A 15,826-nucleotide genomic window follows, 5' to 3' on the forward strand; every position below is an offset into this window, starting at 1 on the left:
AAAATGAAATCATGTGTTTCGGTGGATGTGTGTCTTCGTTGTTGAGTTTTTTTTGTAGATTGGAATTGGCTCAGTCGTAGCTTTATACATTCCGGAGTCTAGATATCTCTGACTATAGCTTTTGTCAAATCATTTAGATTATGTTAGTCTTTGTTGTGAAAATTGATTCTGGAATTGCTTTTTAATTTTCTCTAACAATCGTTGAATTTATTTAAGGGCTCCATGCGACGGGGCATTCAATGCTCCCCGGGATTGTAGATATTTTGCAACGGATGCTTTTGCCTAAAATAGAAAAGTAAAAGAGACACATTTTCTTGTTTCTGCTTCTTTGGGCCATTGGCTGGGGAATCCCTGGCCCTCTCCGCGGCGGCATTTTCATAGCAGCCCAGAATCTGGTCAGTACACCGATTTTGGAATCAGCCTATAAGCTTCTCTTTTTTGTCAACAAAGCCCATAAGCTGGGTGCATGTGACCATTTGATTTAAGGAAAATTAATGAAAATGAATTGAAAATTTTGAGTTTTAACGATAAGGATAAAATAAAGGGTCAAGTGAATAGTACCTGGATTGATTTTTTAGTGTAAAAATGTGGTTTTTCGTTAAAATGAACAGTACCATAAGCTTTTCGTTAAAGTTTTCTTTGATTTATCTTGTTTTCATAATAAGTTGACATGATCGTTAATAGGTTAGGTCAGTGTTTGTTCACGAAATACAATATGTGTTATCTTTGTGAAATATATATGTAGTTTTTAGCTTACACTTCATTTTTTTTATCCATGCCTTTTGATCAATTTCTCTTGGACACTTCTTACGTAATGCAGTTTACATAAGGTTTTTTGGTAATCGATTAAAATTCAAGAAATAAATTGACAACTAAAATAAATCAAGAGAGTAATCCACTAAAATTAAAATTTAAAAGAAAATTTGATAGCTCTTTATAAATTCGACGAAAAATCAGTTAATACAGCTTCATGAATATGTAGTAGTGAGTGGATATTTATACATTCAGATAGATGAAGCACATTAAAATTGCAATGGTGTTTATAAGAACAGGTCTGACAAATACAAGACGCTGCCACTTCCAGTTGTTGGCTCTCTTCCGTCACCCAACGGTGTTATATAAAAAGTAATGAAGGAGGCCCCTTTTCGCACTTCACACATCTATGACCGTGCCATGAGCTCAGGCACGTTGTTTCAATGTTACCTATTGGTACACTTTTATTCTTTTGATATAAGCAATAGAAGGACAGGAGCGAATTCAAGCGGGATTTTAGTTGTAAGAGTTAATGCTTTTAATCAATTGTGTGTAAGAGCACTTCCACCGTGTGCTCCAGCATGAGGGACAGGCTCAGGAATAGGGCTTGAATGCTTGAGTGATGAAGCCTAGCGTGTGCTGGCAAGTGAGTCCGAGCAGGCCCAAGCGCCCGAAGGAAGTATGACGTAAGGGTGACGTTAGCCACAATATAAAAATTAAAAATATTAATAAAATTTTTAAAAATGAAAACCTAGGCTTCGAACTCAACGGCTTTCGCCGAAGTTCGTAGCCGAGGCTGATGATACACCCACATACAAATGGCAGAGACTAAACCCAAGGGTTTCAACTCGAAACACATAAAAAACCAGAGAATAACTCAAGCAATTGAAGTAGGGCAATAACCTCATCTGGGTTTGAGCAATGGAAGCTTGAAGCTCTCAACTTCAATGGTGGATCACCCAAATGGTGCTCTGATGATGCATGCAAGGATATATTCGAGTTCCTCTCATCCAGGGGATTGAGATTTCAAAGTTTGTTAGTTTGATTTGCTTTGGTTTCAAAGAAGAGGAAGGATGAGAGCTCTCGGAGCTGAAGAAAGAGAATGAGAGAGATTAAAGAGAGAGAGAGAGGTTTCAGAAATGAGAAAGAAGGGGTGTCGGTAGAGAGACAGAAAGAGAGAGAGAAAGAAAGTGTAAGGGAAATGAGAGAGGGCAGGTGAGGGAACCGGTCAAATGAAAGGGACAAAGAGAGTGTTCTGGAAAAAAAATGAAAAGGAAAAGGAATAGGAAAAAGGGAATAGGAGAAAAATTAAAAATTATTTTGTATTATTTTATAAATAAATAAAATATTAATATTTTATTGTCTATTGTCAGGGCTATTGAAGTGCAACGGTGGAGATGCAAAATGCGATTACTGTTTATTAAGGGCAGTTACTGTTCACTGGGGTGGATAGCATAGTGTATTGCCTGGGGGGGCCTTTCCCATGGTGGAACTGCTCTAATGTTGGTATACAGTTTTAGCTGATAATACTTGTGCTCACTCCATTTATGCACTTCATTGTCAACAGAAATGTGATGCATGTGTTTTAGCTGTACAAATGTCGTAATCATAATCATTTATTTTTTAATCACATCATTTGAAACATAACAATGTGTGTTCGCTCTCTTACACTCAATTTTCCATATAGATTAGCGTAGTTTAAACTATTAGTTTGCTAAACCTTTTAGTCATCCATATCTCTTAAACAAATGAACAATTCATCATGATAATTATACTTTGTGCCGAAATTTGATTTGTGCCATACATTTGAAGTGTATATGAACTTTAATTTGAGTGATTTTTTGTTGCAATGGTCTTAAACAGTCTTAAAAAAAATGAAACTAATTTCGCGTATAACATTTTCACAGTTAAAATACATTCTGCACAACAAAACGAGCACATAACTACATTCATAAAATAAGGGAAATAATAAACATGCACATTTTTTATTTGTTAATTTTGTTCAATTTATCTAATCGATAATAATAAATTAAGAGGAGTGCAAGAAATTGCAAGTGGCTTGTTCGAATCCACGTGTGTTAAAATCTATCCGGTAAATAATGCAAGTAATGTTGTTTTTATATTTCTGAAGAAAAAAAAAAAAACAAACAAACAAACAAACACAAAGGAGAAGTGATTAGTCAATAAGGACTTTTTTTTTTTTTGTTCAAGTCTGAGATATCCCACATCCTGATGGGTAAGCAAGACTAATATCCAACAAGGCCCATAAGACTAAAGACATTACAGTCCACTTATGATCACACTCAAATGACATACATTCTTCTCAAGTTTTTAACCAAAGAATCACTTGTGTTTTTGCTTGATTTGTAGCTCGAACCCAATTGGAAAGTACTTAATTTGTGGATTTGAGTTGTGGTGTCAGTTTTGATTCGAGCTTGGATCATGGTGTTTTCTAATCCAAATCAAAACTATATTTGCAGAATTGGCGATGAATTGTAATTTTGAATTGTGATATCTGTTTACTTCAAGTTGACTAATCTCTTTGTCCTAAGTTATAGTTACATGTTCTCTGCTATTTTTCTTTAACCCGAAATTTTGCCCCGCGTAATTTTCTTCAGAAAGGTTCTTAACGAGATCCACATTAATAATGTGCAAAGCTTTTACTGAAGTATAAGTATTTTGGAGGGTTTTGTATTTTAGTTATAAGGCTAAAAATATATTATTGTTAGGCAACATATGTTTTTTAAATACAACTTTAATTATTGAAATTTACATTTAAAATTTGTACCATCTTATAATATTTAAGAATAAAACATTTCTTTCAACAAAAAAATAAAACTAAAACACCATTTCAAGAAGAAGGTAATCAAATACCTCGAAACGGAAAGGGATCTCTGGATTCTTTCTTTCTAATCCACAAAATTAAGAAATTTGTATTGTTGAAATTTGATTAAATGGTTAAAAATAGATGTCTACTTTAAAAGTTATAATAACTTCAATCGATGGATTAAATCTCAACGACACAAATTCTCTAATTTAATGAATTAAGAAAAAAAGGATCCGGACCCTGGAAACGACTTAAACACAATGACATGGAAAAAATGTTGATGTTGCCCGTTACACTGACGCATCACATCACAACCAAAAGACAATTCGCGAAGGACGACATGGCCGACGACTTTTGCCGTCACGTTAGCAAATTAACCGAAAGTGGCCTACAAAATTGAACACGTGGTTACAGTTTCCCGGGAGATTATAGTCACGTGATTTTTGACATTACCTGTTCCTATTCCCGATTTCCCCTACACCTTCCTTTCGCCAACCGTACCTTGAAAATTCAGCATCCCAGTTTATTTTATTTATCTTTTGGTCCTGAAACTTCATGCTATTTGCAAATCGACAACGATATCCAAATTTTTAAAGAGAATAATTTTTTAGGTCAATAATTAATTAAAAAAATTAGGACGATATGCTTTACCTACTTTTTGTACAGCCACCCCAAATTGTCAAATTTCTATTAATTAGTGCTCGCTCAGATTGTTGACGAACCAAATTTCGATTTGTACATGTGCCTTTGGATATCACTGTCTTGCTGGTCACTGCCGAAGTATCTAATTCCTTAACCAAATAATAAACGTGATTAATAAAAAGAAATTAAAAATTCATGCAAGTTGATTTTGTTAATTTATATTATGTCATGAAGGCCAATTTTGTTGTTGTAGTTGTCGCCCATGTTCGTGGTTATGTGGACGATGCTTGTTGTTGAGGGAATGATGTTATCTAGCGTTGCTTGTTTGACTGTGCAGTGTTAGGTTGTGAGCAATGTTTAAAATTTTTTTGATACGGTCAATATTTTTGTGAAAATATTAAAAAAAATTAGAGAAAGATACGGTAAGAAGATGTGGAGTTTAGCTTTATCTAATATCGGAGAAAATCTTAAATTTGAACTAAAATCGGTAGATTTCATCAATATTTTTTACATATCGATTAAATATCGACAAACTGCCGTATTAGAAAGAGTTGCTAGAGAAAAAATGTATAGCATCAAGTGGGGAGTCTCCCATTTGAGCCTCTTTACTTTTTTATCATAAAAGAAAAGGCAATTCACATACTCAAACACCATTAGGTACCTCTTATGCCCGGAAAGCAGAAGGAAAAGTAAAAGAAAGAGACCATTCCAAAGCATTAAAAAAACATTGCTGAAACCAGAGGGCATCTAGAAAAGCAGAGAGACCATAAGGTTTTACTTTGCCGACGACCAAGTCTCAATACCTTGCCGGCTAATTCATTCCCAAAACATGTGAAACTTTCCAATCAATTAATTGAGAACAGTTTGATTCAAAACACACGGGCAAGCCAGTGAACAAGGGTTGTTTTTATTTGTTTTGTTTTTTAATTTTAACAAACGATATTATATACGCTAAGGAGGAGGGGTGGACTTAGTCTCACAATGAATTAGTAATAATGTAGTTCAATCTCGCATTTGTCAAAAATCGAACCTAAGACCTCTCACTTACAAGTGAAAAGGATTACCACTAGATCGTAGTACTAAGTGACCGTTTTTATTTGTTTTTAGAATTGTTAAAAGTGCTTTTGCAACGGAAAAGAATTTAGGCAATTAGCTGAAATCAGTTTTTAATACTTGATTGCAAAAATGATCAGTTTTTAATAACGATGACATATAAATCGTATATTGATGCATTGATATAATGACGACAATCACATGGTAAAAATTTATCATTTCTGCAACCAAATCTAAAAAATTGATCCGTTCTAGCTAATTGTCCAAAAACCTCTCAGGAAGCACTTAAGTTTGCATAAAAATTTCAACATGTTAATAATGAAAGCACTTTTATCACAATACTACGAGCAAAAGTACTTTTAACAATATAATTATACATGAACCCGAACATGATTTGTAAACAATAAAACAGCAATTTTTCAAATGCATTACGCACTTCCAATTTAACTTTCTCACATAACAATACATAATTAATTCAAATTCCGTATCCATCTCAGTTTTATGTAAGTTTTTTTCTCTTGACAATACGTGTTGCCCAACGCTTCAGCATACAAGTGATGAACGACGACAACTGCCAAATTGCCAAATTGACCATGGCCACTTGAACCCCGGTACACAGACAACTAGCACAGCAGTAAGTCCAATTCATTTATATTTTATTATTTGCATTTATTGATTAAAACCTTACTTTATGGATAGCGCCTCCCCGTGGAAGACGTGTGCTTACATAGCATTCCAAAAACATCCTCTCTCTCTCTCTCTCTCTCTCTCTCTCTCTCTCTCTCTCTCTCTCTCTCTCTCTCTCTCTCTCTCTATATATATATCTCTCTCCGTCTCTCTCTCTCATCACTCACATAGCATGAATCTCGTGCCCCTTAAAAGTCGCTCCTCTCTCTCCCGCCTTTGTATTTTAATAAGTTGCTCATCTAATCCAAACCTCCCCAACCCCAACATTCCTCCAAATTTCAAATTCCGAACCAAACTCTTTCAAGCAATTCAACAAACACCTTCTAAACATGTCCAGACCCACCGTTGAGCTTGATTTTTTCGGCATGGACCAGCACCACCGCGATGCCCCCTCCTCCTCCTCCTCCTCCAAATCCCAGTTCCAGAAATTTCTCCACCGCCCCAAAAGCTTCCGAGGCATTCACACCGCCATGTCCAAGATCAATCCCGAGGCCTTCAAATCCGTCATCGCTTCCGGCGATGCCAGCCCCAGTGTTCCAAATCCGGGGAAATCGTTTTCGGTGCCGTCGAGCCCCAAGGCGGAGCAAGTCCCGTTTTCCTCGTTGCCGCTCTATGTTCCCACCGGCATTTCCGCCTCTTCTTTCACGGCTGCTGCTTCCGAGAGCCTTCAGGAAACGAAGCCGCTGACGATTTTCTACAACGGTACCGTTTCTGTTTTCGACGTCCATCGTGACAAGGTTTGTTCTTCTTCTTCTCCCCTTCTCTCTTCTTTTCTTTTTTTTTTCTTTTTTTTTTCCATTAAAAGGTAGTTTTTGTTAAATTAGATGTTAGATTAGTCATTAATAGAATTTGAACTCATACCATCATGTAAAGGTTTAATACATTTTCATCACTGTTGCAAAATGTCATTTGCTCTTCTTTTTCTCCCCTTCCTAATTAATAGGAAATTTTTTTTTAATCTGTTGATATTTAGTTTCTAATTCTGATTAATTAAATGACTGGGTTTTGTTGTGCAGGTGGATGGCATATTGAAGCTTGCCTTACAAGGAAACTCCGGCAAAGCAGCATCGGCATCGGTAGCCGTCGATCCAAAACTTGCTTTTCATCCAAGCGAGCAGCATCAGACTCAGCAGCTTGTGGATCCTCTTAGCGGATGTTAGTCTTCACTTTTTCTAATAATATTTACTTTTTACAGCATCTGCTTATATTTTTTCACTATTGAGGAAACTTCTCTTAAAAGTTAATCCTTAAGAATTATGCTAAAACCGTTACGTAAGTAAAGTGGCAAATTTTCAATTAAAAAGTGGTAAAGAAAGTTCATATATTATGTGTACTAGTATCACTAATATCCTACAGTATTAACGCTCAAGCACTAACAAGTTATATTTTTAGTTGGAGTCTTACATATTTTAATTTTATGAATCGTGCAGATCTACCAATTAGTCGCAATAAGTCATTGCAAAGGTTTCTTGAGAAACGCAAAGAGAGGTAAATTTCCACACAAATTTCTTGTTTTGTATGTTCTTAATTTGTATAAGTACTTTTTAGGAGCGTTTTTAAGTACCAGATGTTTAAGAAATATTCTATATGTCATAATACAAATAGAAAAAATAATATATTTGTTTATATTACTTCAATAATGAATAACACGTAAAGTACTATTTGAATACTAGAAATTTGAAGAAAAAAAAAGAAAAAACCTAGTGATTAACTTTGAATCATGTAATTCTGTGTCATTATCTCATACTCATAGAGATCATGTGACACTGAAATCATTTTACTTGTGAATTATTATGGCACCATACTTAGTTTATAATTAATCAAGTATCATATTTAGGGTTCGTTTGGATGTGTTTTTAAAATTACTGAAAGCACTTTTAGAGAAAATATTTTTTTGTTCCACAAGCACTTAAAGTTCACTTTAAGCGCTTTTTCAGAATTACTTGCATTTTTACTAAGAATTGGTTTAAAAAACATTTTCATCAGAAATACTTTTAGTCATTTTAAAAATATATCCAAATGAATTCTTAGTCCATAATTAATCGAGTGGTAAATAAATAGTAAATGTAAAAATAATAACGCGTTTGGTTTTTGATACGATTACAGGATGAATTCGGGGTCTCCATATTCCTGCCAAACCTAATTATTGACAACCAGCAAAAGCACGAGGGGGAGGAGGGGGAGGAGGAGGAGGAGACGTGTGTGTCGGAGATGACTGATTCCAACTTCCTAGCCTTAGGATAGAAAGCGAAAGTTAAGACCGACAATATAGTAGCATTCTCTATAATGTTTTCCTCGTGAAGGGGGCAATAGCGAAAGCACTAGTCCTATCTGAAAAGCACTTCTTGTTAAAATCTCTTTGCACGTTTTAGTGATGGCCGTGACTCTTTAGGGCAACCTAAGCTTAGCTAGGAGTACTTCCTTGAACTTTCAGCTGGCCTTCTAATGTGGATTATCTGAGACCATTTTTTATTTGTAAATTATTATTATTATTTATTAATGCTAGCGTTGAATTTGGTGGAACCATGTGTTTTGGTTTCCATTGGAATCAATTCACCTTGTTTGTGTTGTAAAGTAATGGAAACCTGAATTCAACTTTTTAAAAACGTGTTTGGTTGACCGACTTTACTTTTCACGCACGGCTACCAAAATATGATGATACTTACCACTTATTATTCCTTGCCTGCAATACAAAATATATAAGATTTCAACTTGGCTTTGGCTCTTCTTCTTGTTCATATCGTTCACATGGTGTATTCCTTTTCTGATTTATGATTTCTCTCATGATTGTCTTAGTCATGGTCAGAATAATTTTCCTACAACATGTTGTATATATTTTCATCTCTATCGTCACAAAATTCATGAGAAAAAAGACGATAAAATTATAACAATAATTCTTTAATTTTAACTCAATTGGAATAATGATTTTTCAATAAAAAACTGTGACCATTGATCTTTAACTTGTCAAAACTTGTTACGCAAGTGAGACTAAATTAAGGGGCAAATATGAAAAATCAAATGAGAAAATTGTTGCAATAGTCCATCAACTTTAACCCATTTGGAGCAATGATCACTTAACTTTAACCAAATTGTAGCAATGGTTCTCTAGCATGACTCATTTTGTCAAAAGTTCTGACAGAGTTTATAAAAAAGACTACAGATGCACGTTTTAAAGAATTAAGAGACCAATGTTCACGGATTTTTAATTAAAAGAGCATTGCTCCAATTAGATAAAAATTAGGCATGTGCTATCCACACATTCCATTTTACTTCGCACACACCCCTTGATAATTTCTGTCCGTTAATTTTTTTCAATTCATTCGATCTGACGGTCGAAAATTAAAAAGAAACCACCGTTATAATTTTCTCAAAATAAACATTAAAAAACTAAACGCATACAACAAGTGACATGATAGTTTCAGCAATCACGGAGATAATACCAAATACTGTCAGTAGGAAAACAAAACGCGTGGAACGATTATTGCCCTTGTCCATTTTACTCCACCGTCCCATTGTGCGTGGAACGTGGTTTTCATACATGCTGGGCAAAAACAATCGAGAGACAGTATCCATCACAATTAACAAACCTTCTCCTCGAGAAACAGTGGTGTTATCTGGTTTGGCATAAGTGGGATGATTATTTGTGGGAAACTTGATTATATTTTGAAATGTTTTGAGTTTTTGGGTTGGTAATGGTAGGCCACGTGCTTATTAGTTTGGCTGTCTGTAAACGATGACTAGACACGTTACCCTTCCAAAATATTTCTCTGAAATTGGACTTTCGAACCCATATGAAATATAAAATTTTCTCTCATAGCGCACCAATTTTGTGTGTATCGGATGTGCATAATTCGGTTGAGTCTAATCACGCTATAACGACATTGTAAAAACAATAAATTCATGTTGAAATTAGGTTATGCACAATTTATGATGGTGTTGTCATTGTTTCGTCGGTGTTTGAGTATCGTTATAATGTTTTAATAACATCGTAAATTGTTGTTAAAATATCGTTATGACATTGTTAGAATGAACCGGATCATGTGAAACTTATACAAACGCGACTCGGTGTGCAAGAGAGAACTTCTTTGTGAAATAATAAAGTGACTGAACGTGGAGACGGTAAGTGAAAAGGGAGAGGTTGGACAAGTAGGTTAAGTGTTATCATTAGCATCCCAATTGTGCTAGAAAAACAGAATTATTGGGCTTTGCCCACGGGCCCAAGGTTCTCTATTCAGATGATAATGCTATCTACATATTTATTTTTTAATTCTCACACACATTTTTGAATTTTTAGCCGTCGAATTGAAGATCATTGAACAAAACTTAACAAAGGCGTGTAAGAGAAGAAAAAAAATGTGCGAATAACACTATCATTCGTTTATGGTTTCCATCAATCATCATCATAATATAGAGGAATGCCTTGCCTTACAATTGAAGGGAATCCATACCTTAAAACACAAGAGGTTTGCTCACCCGTGACCCACCTAGCTGGGTTGTGCGCCTAGTTTGCCAGTTGCACACAATTTAGGTAAATAGTGTATTGACAACATCAAAAGCTAGTGCTGCTCATGCCTGTTTTACTACTATGGTGGACTTGTTTCAAACGCTTCTTTAATACAATTTTTTTTACAATCAATAACGTTAGTGGATTAATTATTAGTTGTTAGTAGGGAAAAGGTCGGTAGGAATCGTACCTTCACCAGGTTGCATAAATATAATTATTTTTCGTCACTGCGTAAACCGTCATTTACAATACAATTCATTTTATGTTTCATAAAAATGTCACATCCGCACAATAAATGATTGTTTAATCAAGTGGATGACAAGGATACTTTAATGACCACAGAAACGGAAAGGGATCCTCTCCGGATCCCTTCCAACAAATCTACTCAAGGGCCCGGATTAAATTTCAAGGGCACCCTGTTTTTCGCTATTTGATTAAATTTCAAGGGTCCGAATTAATTGATTAGGTGGAAGAGATCCGGAGAGAATCCATTTTTCCAAATAGAAGAAATACAAAACTAATGAGTTGTTAAAACATAAAAAAAATCATTTGTTATAAAAATTATATTTCTAAAATTTGTCTTTTCTCTTTTACCCACTACTCTATTTTGATTTTATTTTATTGGTGAGTAGAGAGTGATGTTCAGATAATTTTGCGAGTGATATCCAGAAAATATATATTTAAGTTCAATTAAATGTCCAAGTGGTGATATCTCAACTTAAATACATCAAGCTAGGTGAAGAAATTTAAATTTTTGACGACTTAGGACACTGTCTCATAGAAGTTTTGGTTGCATTTGCATATAAGTTTCTCTCAAGTTCTAGTTCGAAAGGAAAAAAAGAGAAAGCCTTCTTTCTCGTGGAAGGGCAAGAAGGAGGAAAGTGGATTGTCATTGACACTGTTATGTTGTGCTTGTTGTAGGATCGTCGTTTTTTGTTGTCGAAAACTAGTTTTGATTATGTATTTACTCTAGTTATGGTACGTTTGATTTTTTGCATAACCCATGCACCACAATATTTGTGGAAAACTGAAAATTGTTTTGTTGTTATGGAAATTTCCAGTAGCCATACGAGGGCTCAAACTTTCCGTAGTGTGTATTTTGACTAAATTATTGAATGACCAAGGCCATTTTTGTGTTTCCTAGTAGAATATATGAATCTTGTACTTCTGTATAACATTTGCCATTACCTGCATCATTGATATTTTTAGTTTCTTTCTCTTTGGGTTTTAATACTGGGTTTCTTTATTTATTTAGGCGAAGTGATAGCTCATGCTCTCGAAGAAGTCGGAAAAAGAAACATTGGAGGTGAATTGCGAGACATACTTTGAGTCATATATTACTTCTTTGCGCTACCATCCCAATTGGCACAACTAGAATATTATCTATGATGTTTCCAGGGAGATCAGATCACCCAAGCACTTTTTCACTAGGTATAAGCCCCCTTGAGAAATAAGGACGTTCATCTATCCAAATATCTCAGCAAAGGCACGAATTATTCATATGAGCAAATTAAGCACAACTATTATATATGGCAAAATTACAGTACTTGAAAAATTAATAGGACCTAATCTCAAGCCAGTGAAAGAGTTACTTGGGCCTTATCAAAGGCTAGAGCTTCATGGGAAGAGATGGGAAGCACATCTTAGATAAACATACAATTAAGCAAGCTTTCAGTTTCTAAAAAATTCAAACAGAACACAGTACAAAGACATGCCTAAGCCAGACAAAAATTATATAAGTAGCACGATATTGGGTTTACCATTCCCTCACGGTTTTATTTTTAGGAACTCACGAGCAACTTCTCAGTGGATCACCCATCATGGGATTGCTCTAGCCCCCTTCTCGCTTAACTTCGGAGTTCCTACGGAACCCGAAACCAGTGAGCTCCCAAAAAGCCTCGTGCTAGGTATGGATGAGAATATACATATAAAGATCACTCCCCTGGGCAATGTGGGATGTTACAGTAAAGTCACATTTTCAGTAAATTTTATAATATTTAAAAAAAAAAAAAAAACCCTTGCGCGACGTCAATCTTCGTCACGCAAAGGTTATTTGCGTGACATAGAACCAATACGTTACACAAAGGTTATTTGCGTGACGTACCCGTTAATACGTCACGCAAAAGCGTTTAGCGCGACGTATTGGTACGTCGTGTAAAGTGTTAAAATTTTGGCGGGATTGAAAAAAATGTGGTTTTTTTTAAATTTCGACCTTTTGTTTTGTATAACCCTAGGCTAAGGTGTTCTCATTCTTCCCTTCAGAGACCACAAGTCCTCCCTCAGTCAGTTCAAGTCTTCTTCTCCCGTTCGTGGTTCTCCGGCGTCATCAGGGGCTGGTCGGAACGGTCCGGGTCTGTCAAGATGGGAGCAGACTCCCTTTCGGGCAGTTCCGGCGACAATTCCGGCCCCGTTGTGAGGAAGAATCAGTTCCGTGGCGTGCTATTCAACTACGGCCCCAAACCTATTCAGGTCTGTCAGTTTCTTATGTCAGTTTATGCTTTTTGTTTCTGGATTATGCTGCATTTGAGTAGTGATTGAGTTTCGAGAGCTCGATCTCTGTTTGGAAGATGGTAATTTGAAATAATTGGGGCTATTGGTGACATTTCGTTGTTGAAAAATGCAAATTTTTAACTGTTTGGTGGTCTGAATTATGTTAATGGTGAGTTGGGAGATTTGAATTTGGTGGTTAAAGTATTTTTTGAGCAGTTTCCAATTACTGAGATTGGTATTTTGAAAGAATGGGGATAATTGGTGCCATTTTGCTATCGAAAAATGCTATTTTTAACCGTTAGCTAGTCTGAATTATGTTATTCGGATGTTGGGAAGATTTGAATTTGGTGGATAAAGTTTATGCCAATTACTGAGATTGGGATTTGAGGTGAAATGCTGGAGCTTGGGTGAGAACTTAGATGGTTAGGATGGGTTTTGGTACCATGCGAAAAATAGATGTGTAGTAGTGCACTGGCAGCTATTGAGGGATAACAACATTTCAAGAATGATAGGATTTTCAAAGTCACTTGTTTCGATGCTATTTATCTATGAAATTAAGAGGAGAAATTACCTGGTTCTGTTGTTGGAAGGTTCGGTTGTGTCTACTACTCTGTAGACTCTACCTATTCCTTTTTGTTCAATAAAACACATTGCTCCCTGTAAAAAATGTTGGAAGGTTCAGTGAGCCGCATCAAGAACACAAGTTTCATGCCTTTTGGTTGCAGTGGTTTGGTTAACATTTTGCAAGATTAAACTTGTAAACTAGATTTCTGTTTAAATTGCTCATAGAATTAAGTATTTTGGATTTTAGAGTAAAGCCCAGCATTCAAACAAAAAAAGTTACTATCGTAGTAGAGGCTAGTTCTCTTTTTTCCAGCTCATGCCTTTTATAAGTCATTTTTTTTTTTCGAAAAATCATCAATTTTCATTTAATATAAAGTTCATGCTGTTTGTTATTGTTGTCGAGTGTAGTTCATTCACTTTCATTGTGCTCACCTATAGGAGTCTATCTTGTATGCTTATACATATAATTTTCTTGATGATGATTGAGAATTATCCTTCCCATGCAGGTAGCATTTAAAACAGGTGATTATCGACATCAAGTCATTTTTATTGGTGGACTGTCTGATGGTTTTCTGGCACAGAGTATGTAACACTGCTTGTTAACTTTCTTTTGAAGAGAAGTGATATTTTGTCTTCCATCACCAATGCTTGTTTGTGTGACTAGATTGTATCATATGTATGATTTTCACTCACAGTAGTTTTCTTCATTTAATAAACGCAAGTTCACTGCATAATGTTGGGAGGTGCTTAAAGAAAATTTTGATAATGTGTTATTCCTTTCATATCTTTCTTTTATGCGATTTACATATACTTGGAACCTCTTGCAATTGCTTTGGACAAAGAGAAATGGTCACTTGTTCAACCACTCTTGTCATCTTCGTACATTGGATATGGCACTTCCAGCTTGAAACAAGTAACTATTCAACCAATCCCTTGCTTTATTTTATAGGTTCTTGATTCGTGCACCGTTTCCTGTGTTTTTTTGTAGAGTACGGTAAACAACATATCCTTGCAAGTTGCAAGACAGTTAGTTTTACTTGTATTGTATCTATATGTTTTAAGGATCCATGGTGACTGGCCTGGACTTTTCATCAAGTTTAGTTTGTTACATGTTTAAGCTTTCTGTTAGGTTTGTGTTGATTGCATTTAGACTTGAGCATCTGAAGTTAATGAGAGCACTCATCGTGTCACTTTTTGATGGATTTAATTAGAATACTATGTTTTTGGTTCTGACTCTAGGATATTGTACATTACATGCGCACAAATGCTGCATGCTCCCGAGCGGTCCGTGCTGCCATTCTTCAGGTAGTACCCTTCCCATACTCTGGTTCTACCATATTGAAAAGAAAATTTGAATGTGAATAAATTCAAGATGCTAGACGTGAAGTACCTCGTTCAGAATTAAGGTGTTTAAGATTACAATCATGCCATTTGGGTGCAAGTTGGCTCCCTTGTTTACTTGTCAATTCCACCAAATGTTTAGTTATAAATTGTAGGTGATTGATGTTCTGTTGAGATCCTGGATCAAAAGCTTGGTCATCGTCATGGCAAGGTTGTTCGGGGTATGGGGAAGGTGTGGGTTTGTGAGACGGGTGTCTCCTCTTCCAGACCGACTACATGATAGGTCATTGCCCTGACGGAGGAAGTGGAAACCCTAAAAGATAAGATTGCGGCCCATGAAGCAGCTCGGGAAGCAAATGAGGGCCCAGGGCGAGCAGATGAGTATGATTGTATGGGCCTTAGCGATGTCCGGTCTCCAAATCCCGATGCCAGCATATGATCTTGCTCCACCTTCAACCTCCTAGCCACTTCACTCATCCGATACCCAGTAGTCTGATGTATCAAACCTAGAAGACTACTTATTGTAGTTTTTTTCTTTTTTTGTTCGAACATCTTGTATGTACATTTTCATATAGTTTATAATTAAATAAATTTTCTTGTTTAGAATTTAATTATAATATTTATAAAAATTTAAATCAAAAATATTTTTGTAAAAAAAAAAAAAAAGAGTTTGCGCTACGAAGAAGTTCCATAGGTCATGCAAAGTGTCTTTGCATGATGTAGGGTTATGCATTGTGCAAACCCATTTTGCGTGACCTATGGAACTTCTTTGTCGTGCAAGGACACTTTGCGTGATGTAGGGACGGCGTCACGCAAAGTGGGCACAATGCACAACCCTACGTCATGCAAATTGGGTTTGTGCGACTCATGTACCTACGTCACGTAAACTCACTTTGCGTGATGTAGGTCACTTCTTCGTTGCGCAAACCCTGCTTTCACAGCCTTGGCGTGCGATGAAGGTTTGT

At 35.8% G+C, this 15,826-nt stretch overlaps 2 protein-coding genes and 1 long non-coding RNA gene across 3 annotated transcripts; 2 read left to right on the plus strand and 1 right to left on the minus strand.

Moving 5' to 3' along the window:
* Positions 1–910: 910 nt before the first annotated feature.
* LOC148689902 (uncharacterized) lies at positions 911–2,088 on the minus strand. The gene is made up of 2 exons (XR_015957947.1): positions 1,657–2,088; positions 911–1,392 (listed from the first exon to the last, which is right to left on the minus strand). It is a non-coding gene; the product is annotated as an uncharacterized LOC148689902 (long non-coding RNA).
* A 4,020-nt stretch (positions 2,089–6,108) lies between these two features.
* On the plus strand, positions 6,109–8,568 carry LOC137731984 (protein TIFY 9). Its single transcript, XM_068471258.2, has 4 exons — positions 6,109–6,699; positions 6,979–7,117; positions 7,393–7,450; positions 8,069–8,568. Exons 1-4 carry the CDS (start codon positions 6,292–6,294, stop codon positions 8,103–8,105), a joined length of 642 nt encoding a protein of 213 aa, XP_068327359.1. The 5' UTR covers positions 6,109–6,291; the 3' UTR covers positions 8,106–8,568.
* Positions 8,569–12,685: 4,117 nt separating this feature from the next.
* On the plus strand, positions 12,686–15,472 carry LOC137746487 (uncharacterized). Its single transcript, XM_088687281.1, has 5 exons — positions 12,686–12,935; positions 14,027–14,102; positions 14,363–14,433; positions 14,760–14,825; positions 15,017–15,472. Exons 1-5 carry the CDS (start codon positions 12,828–12,830, stop codon positions 15,155–15,157), a joined length of 462 nt encoding a protein of 153 aa, XP_088543407.1. The 5' UTR covers positions 12,686–12,827; the 3' UTR covers positions 15,158–15,472.
* The last annotated feature ends 354 nt before the right edge of the window (positions 15,473–15,826 follow it).

The sequence above is a fragment of the Pyrus communis genome, chromosome 16 (genome assembly GCF_041283825.1).
Source record: "Pyrus communis isolate YQ-2024b chromosome 16, ASM4128382v1, whole genome shotgun sequence".
NCBI classification, from domain to species: domain Eukaryota; kingdom Viridiplantae; phylum Streptophyta; class Magnoliopsida; order Rosales; family Rosaceae; genus Pyrus; species Pyrus communis.

What these genes read in the sequence shown, in the direction of transcription:
- LOC137731984 (XM_068471258.2), top strand. Translation starts at nt 6,292, where the DNA reads ATGTCCAGACCCACCGTTGAGCTTGATTTTTTCGGCATGGACCAGCAC. An exon ending in TGTGGATCCTCTTAGCGGAT is followed by an intron (nt 7,118 to 7,392) that starts GTTAGTCTTCAC and finishes TGAATCGTGCAG; the next exon opens with ATCTACCAATTAGTCGCAAT. An exon ending in CTTGAGAAACGCAAAGAGAG is followed by an intron (nt 7,451 to 8,068) that starts GTAAATTTCCAC and finishes ATACGATTACAG; the next exon opens with GATGAATTCGGGGTCTCCAT.
- LOC137746487 (XM_088687281.1), top strand. Translation starts at nt 12,828, where the DNA reads ATGGGAGCAGACTCCCTTTCGGGCAGTTCCGGCGACAATTCCGGCCCC. An exon ending in TGATGGTTTTCTGGCACAGA is followed by an intron (nt 14,103 to 14,362) that starts GTATGTAACACT and finishes CTTTGGACAAAG; the next exon opens with AGAAATGGTCACTTGTTCAA. An exon ending in GCACTTCCAGCTTGAAACAA is followed by an intron (nt 14,434 to 14,759) that starts GTAACTATTCAA and finishes TTCTGACTCTAG; the next exon opens with GATATTGTACATTACATGCG.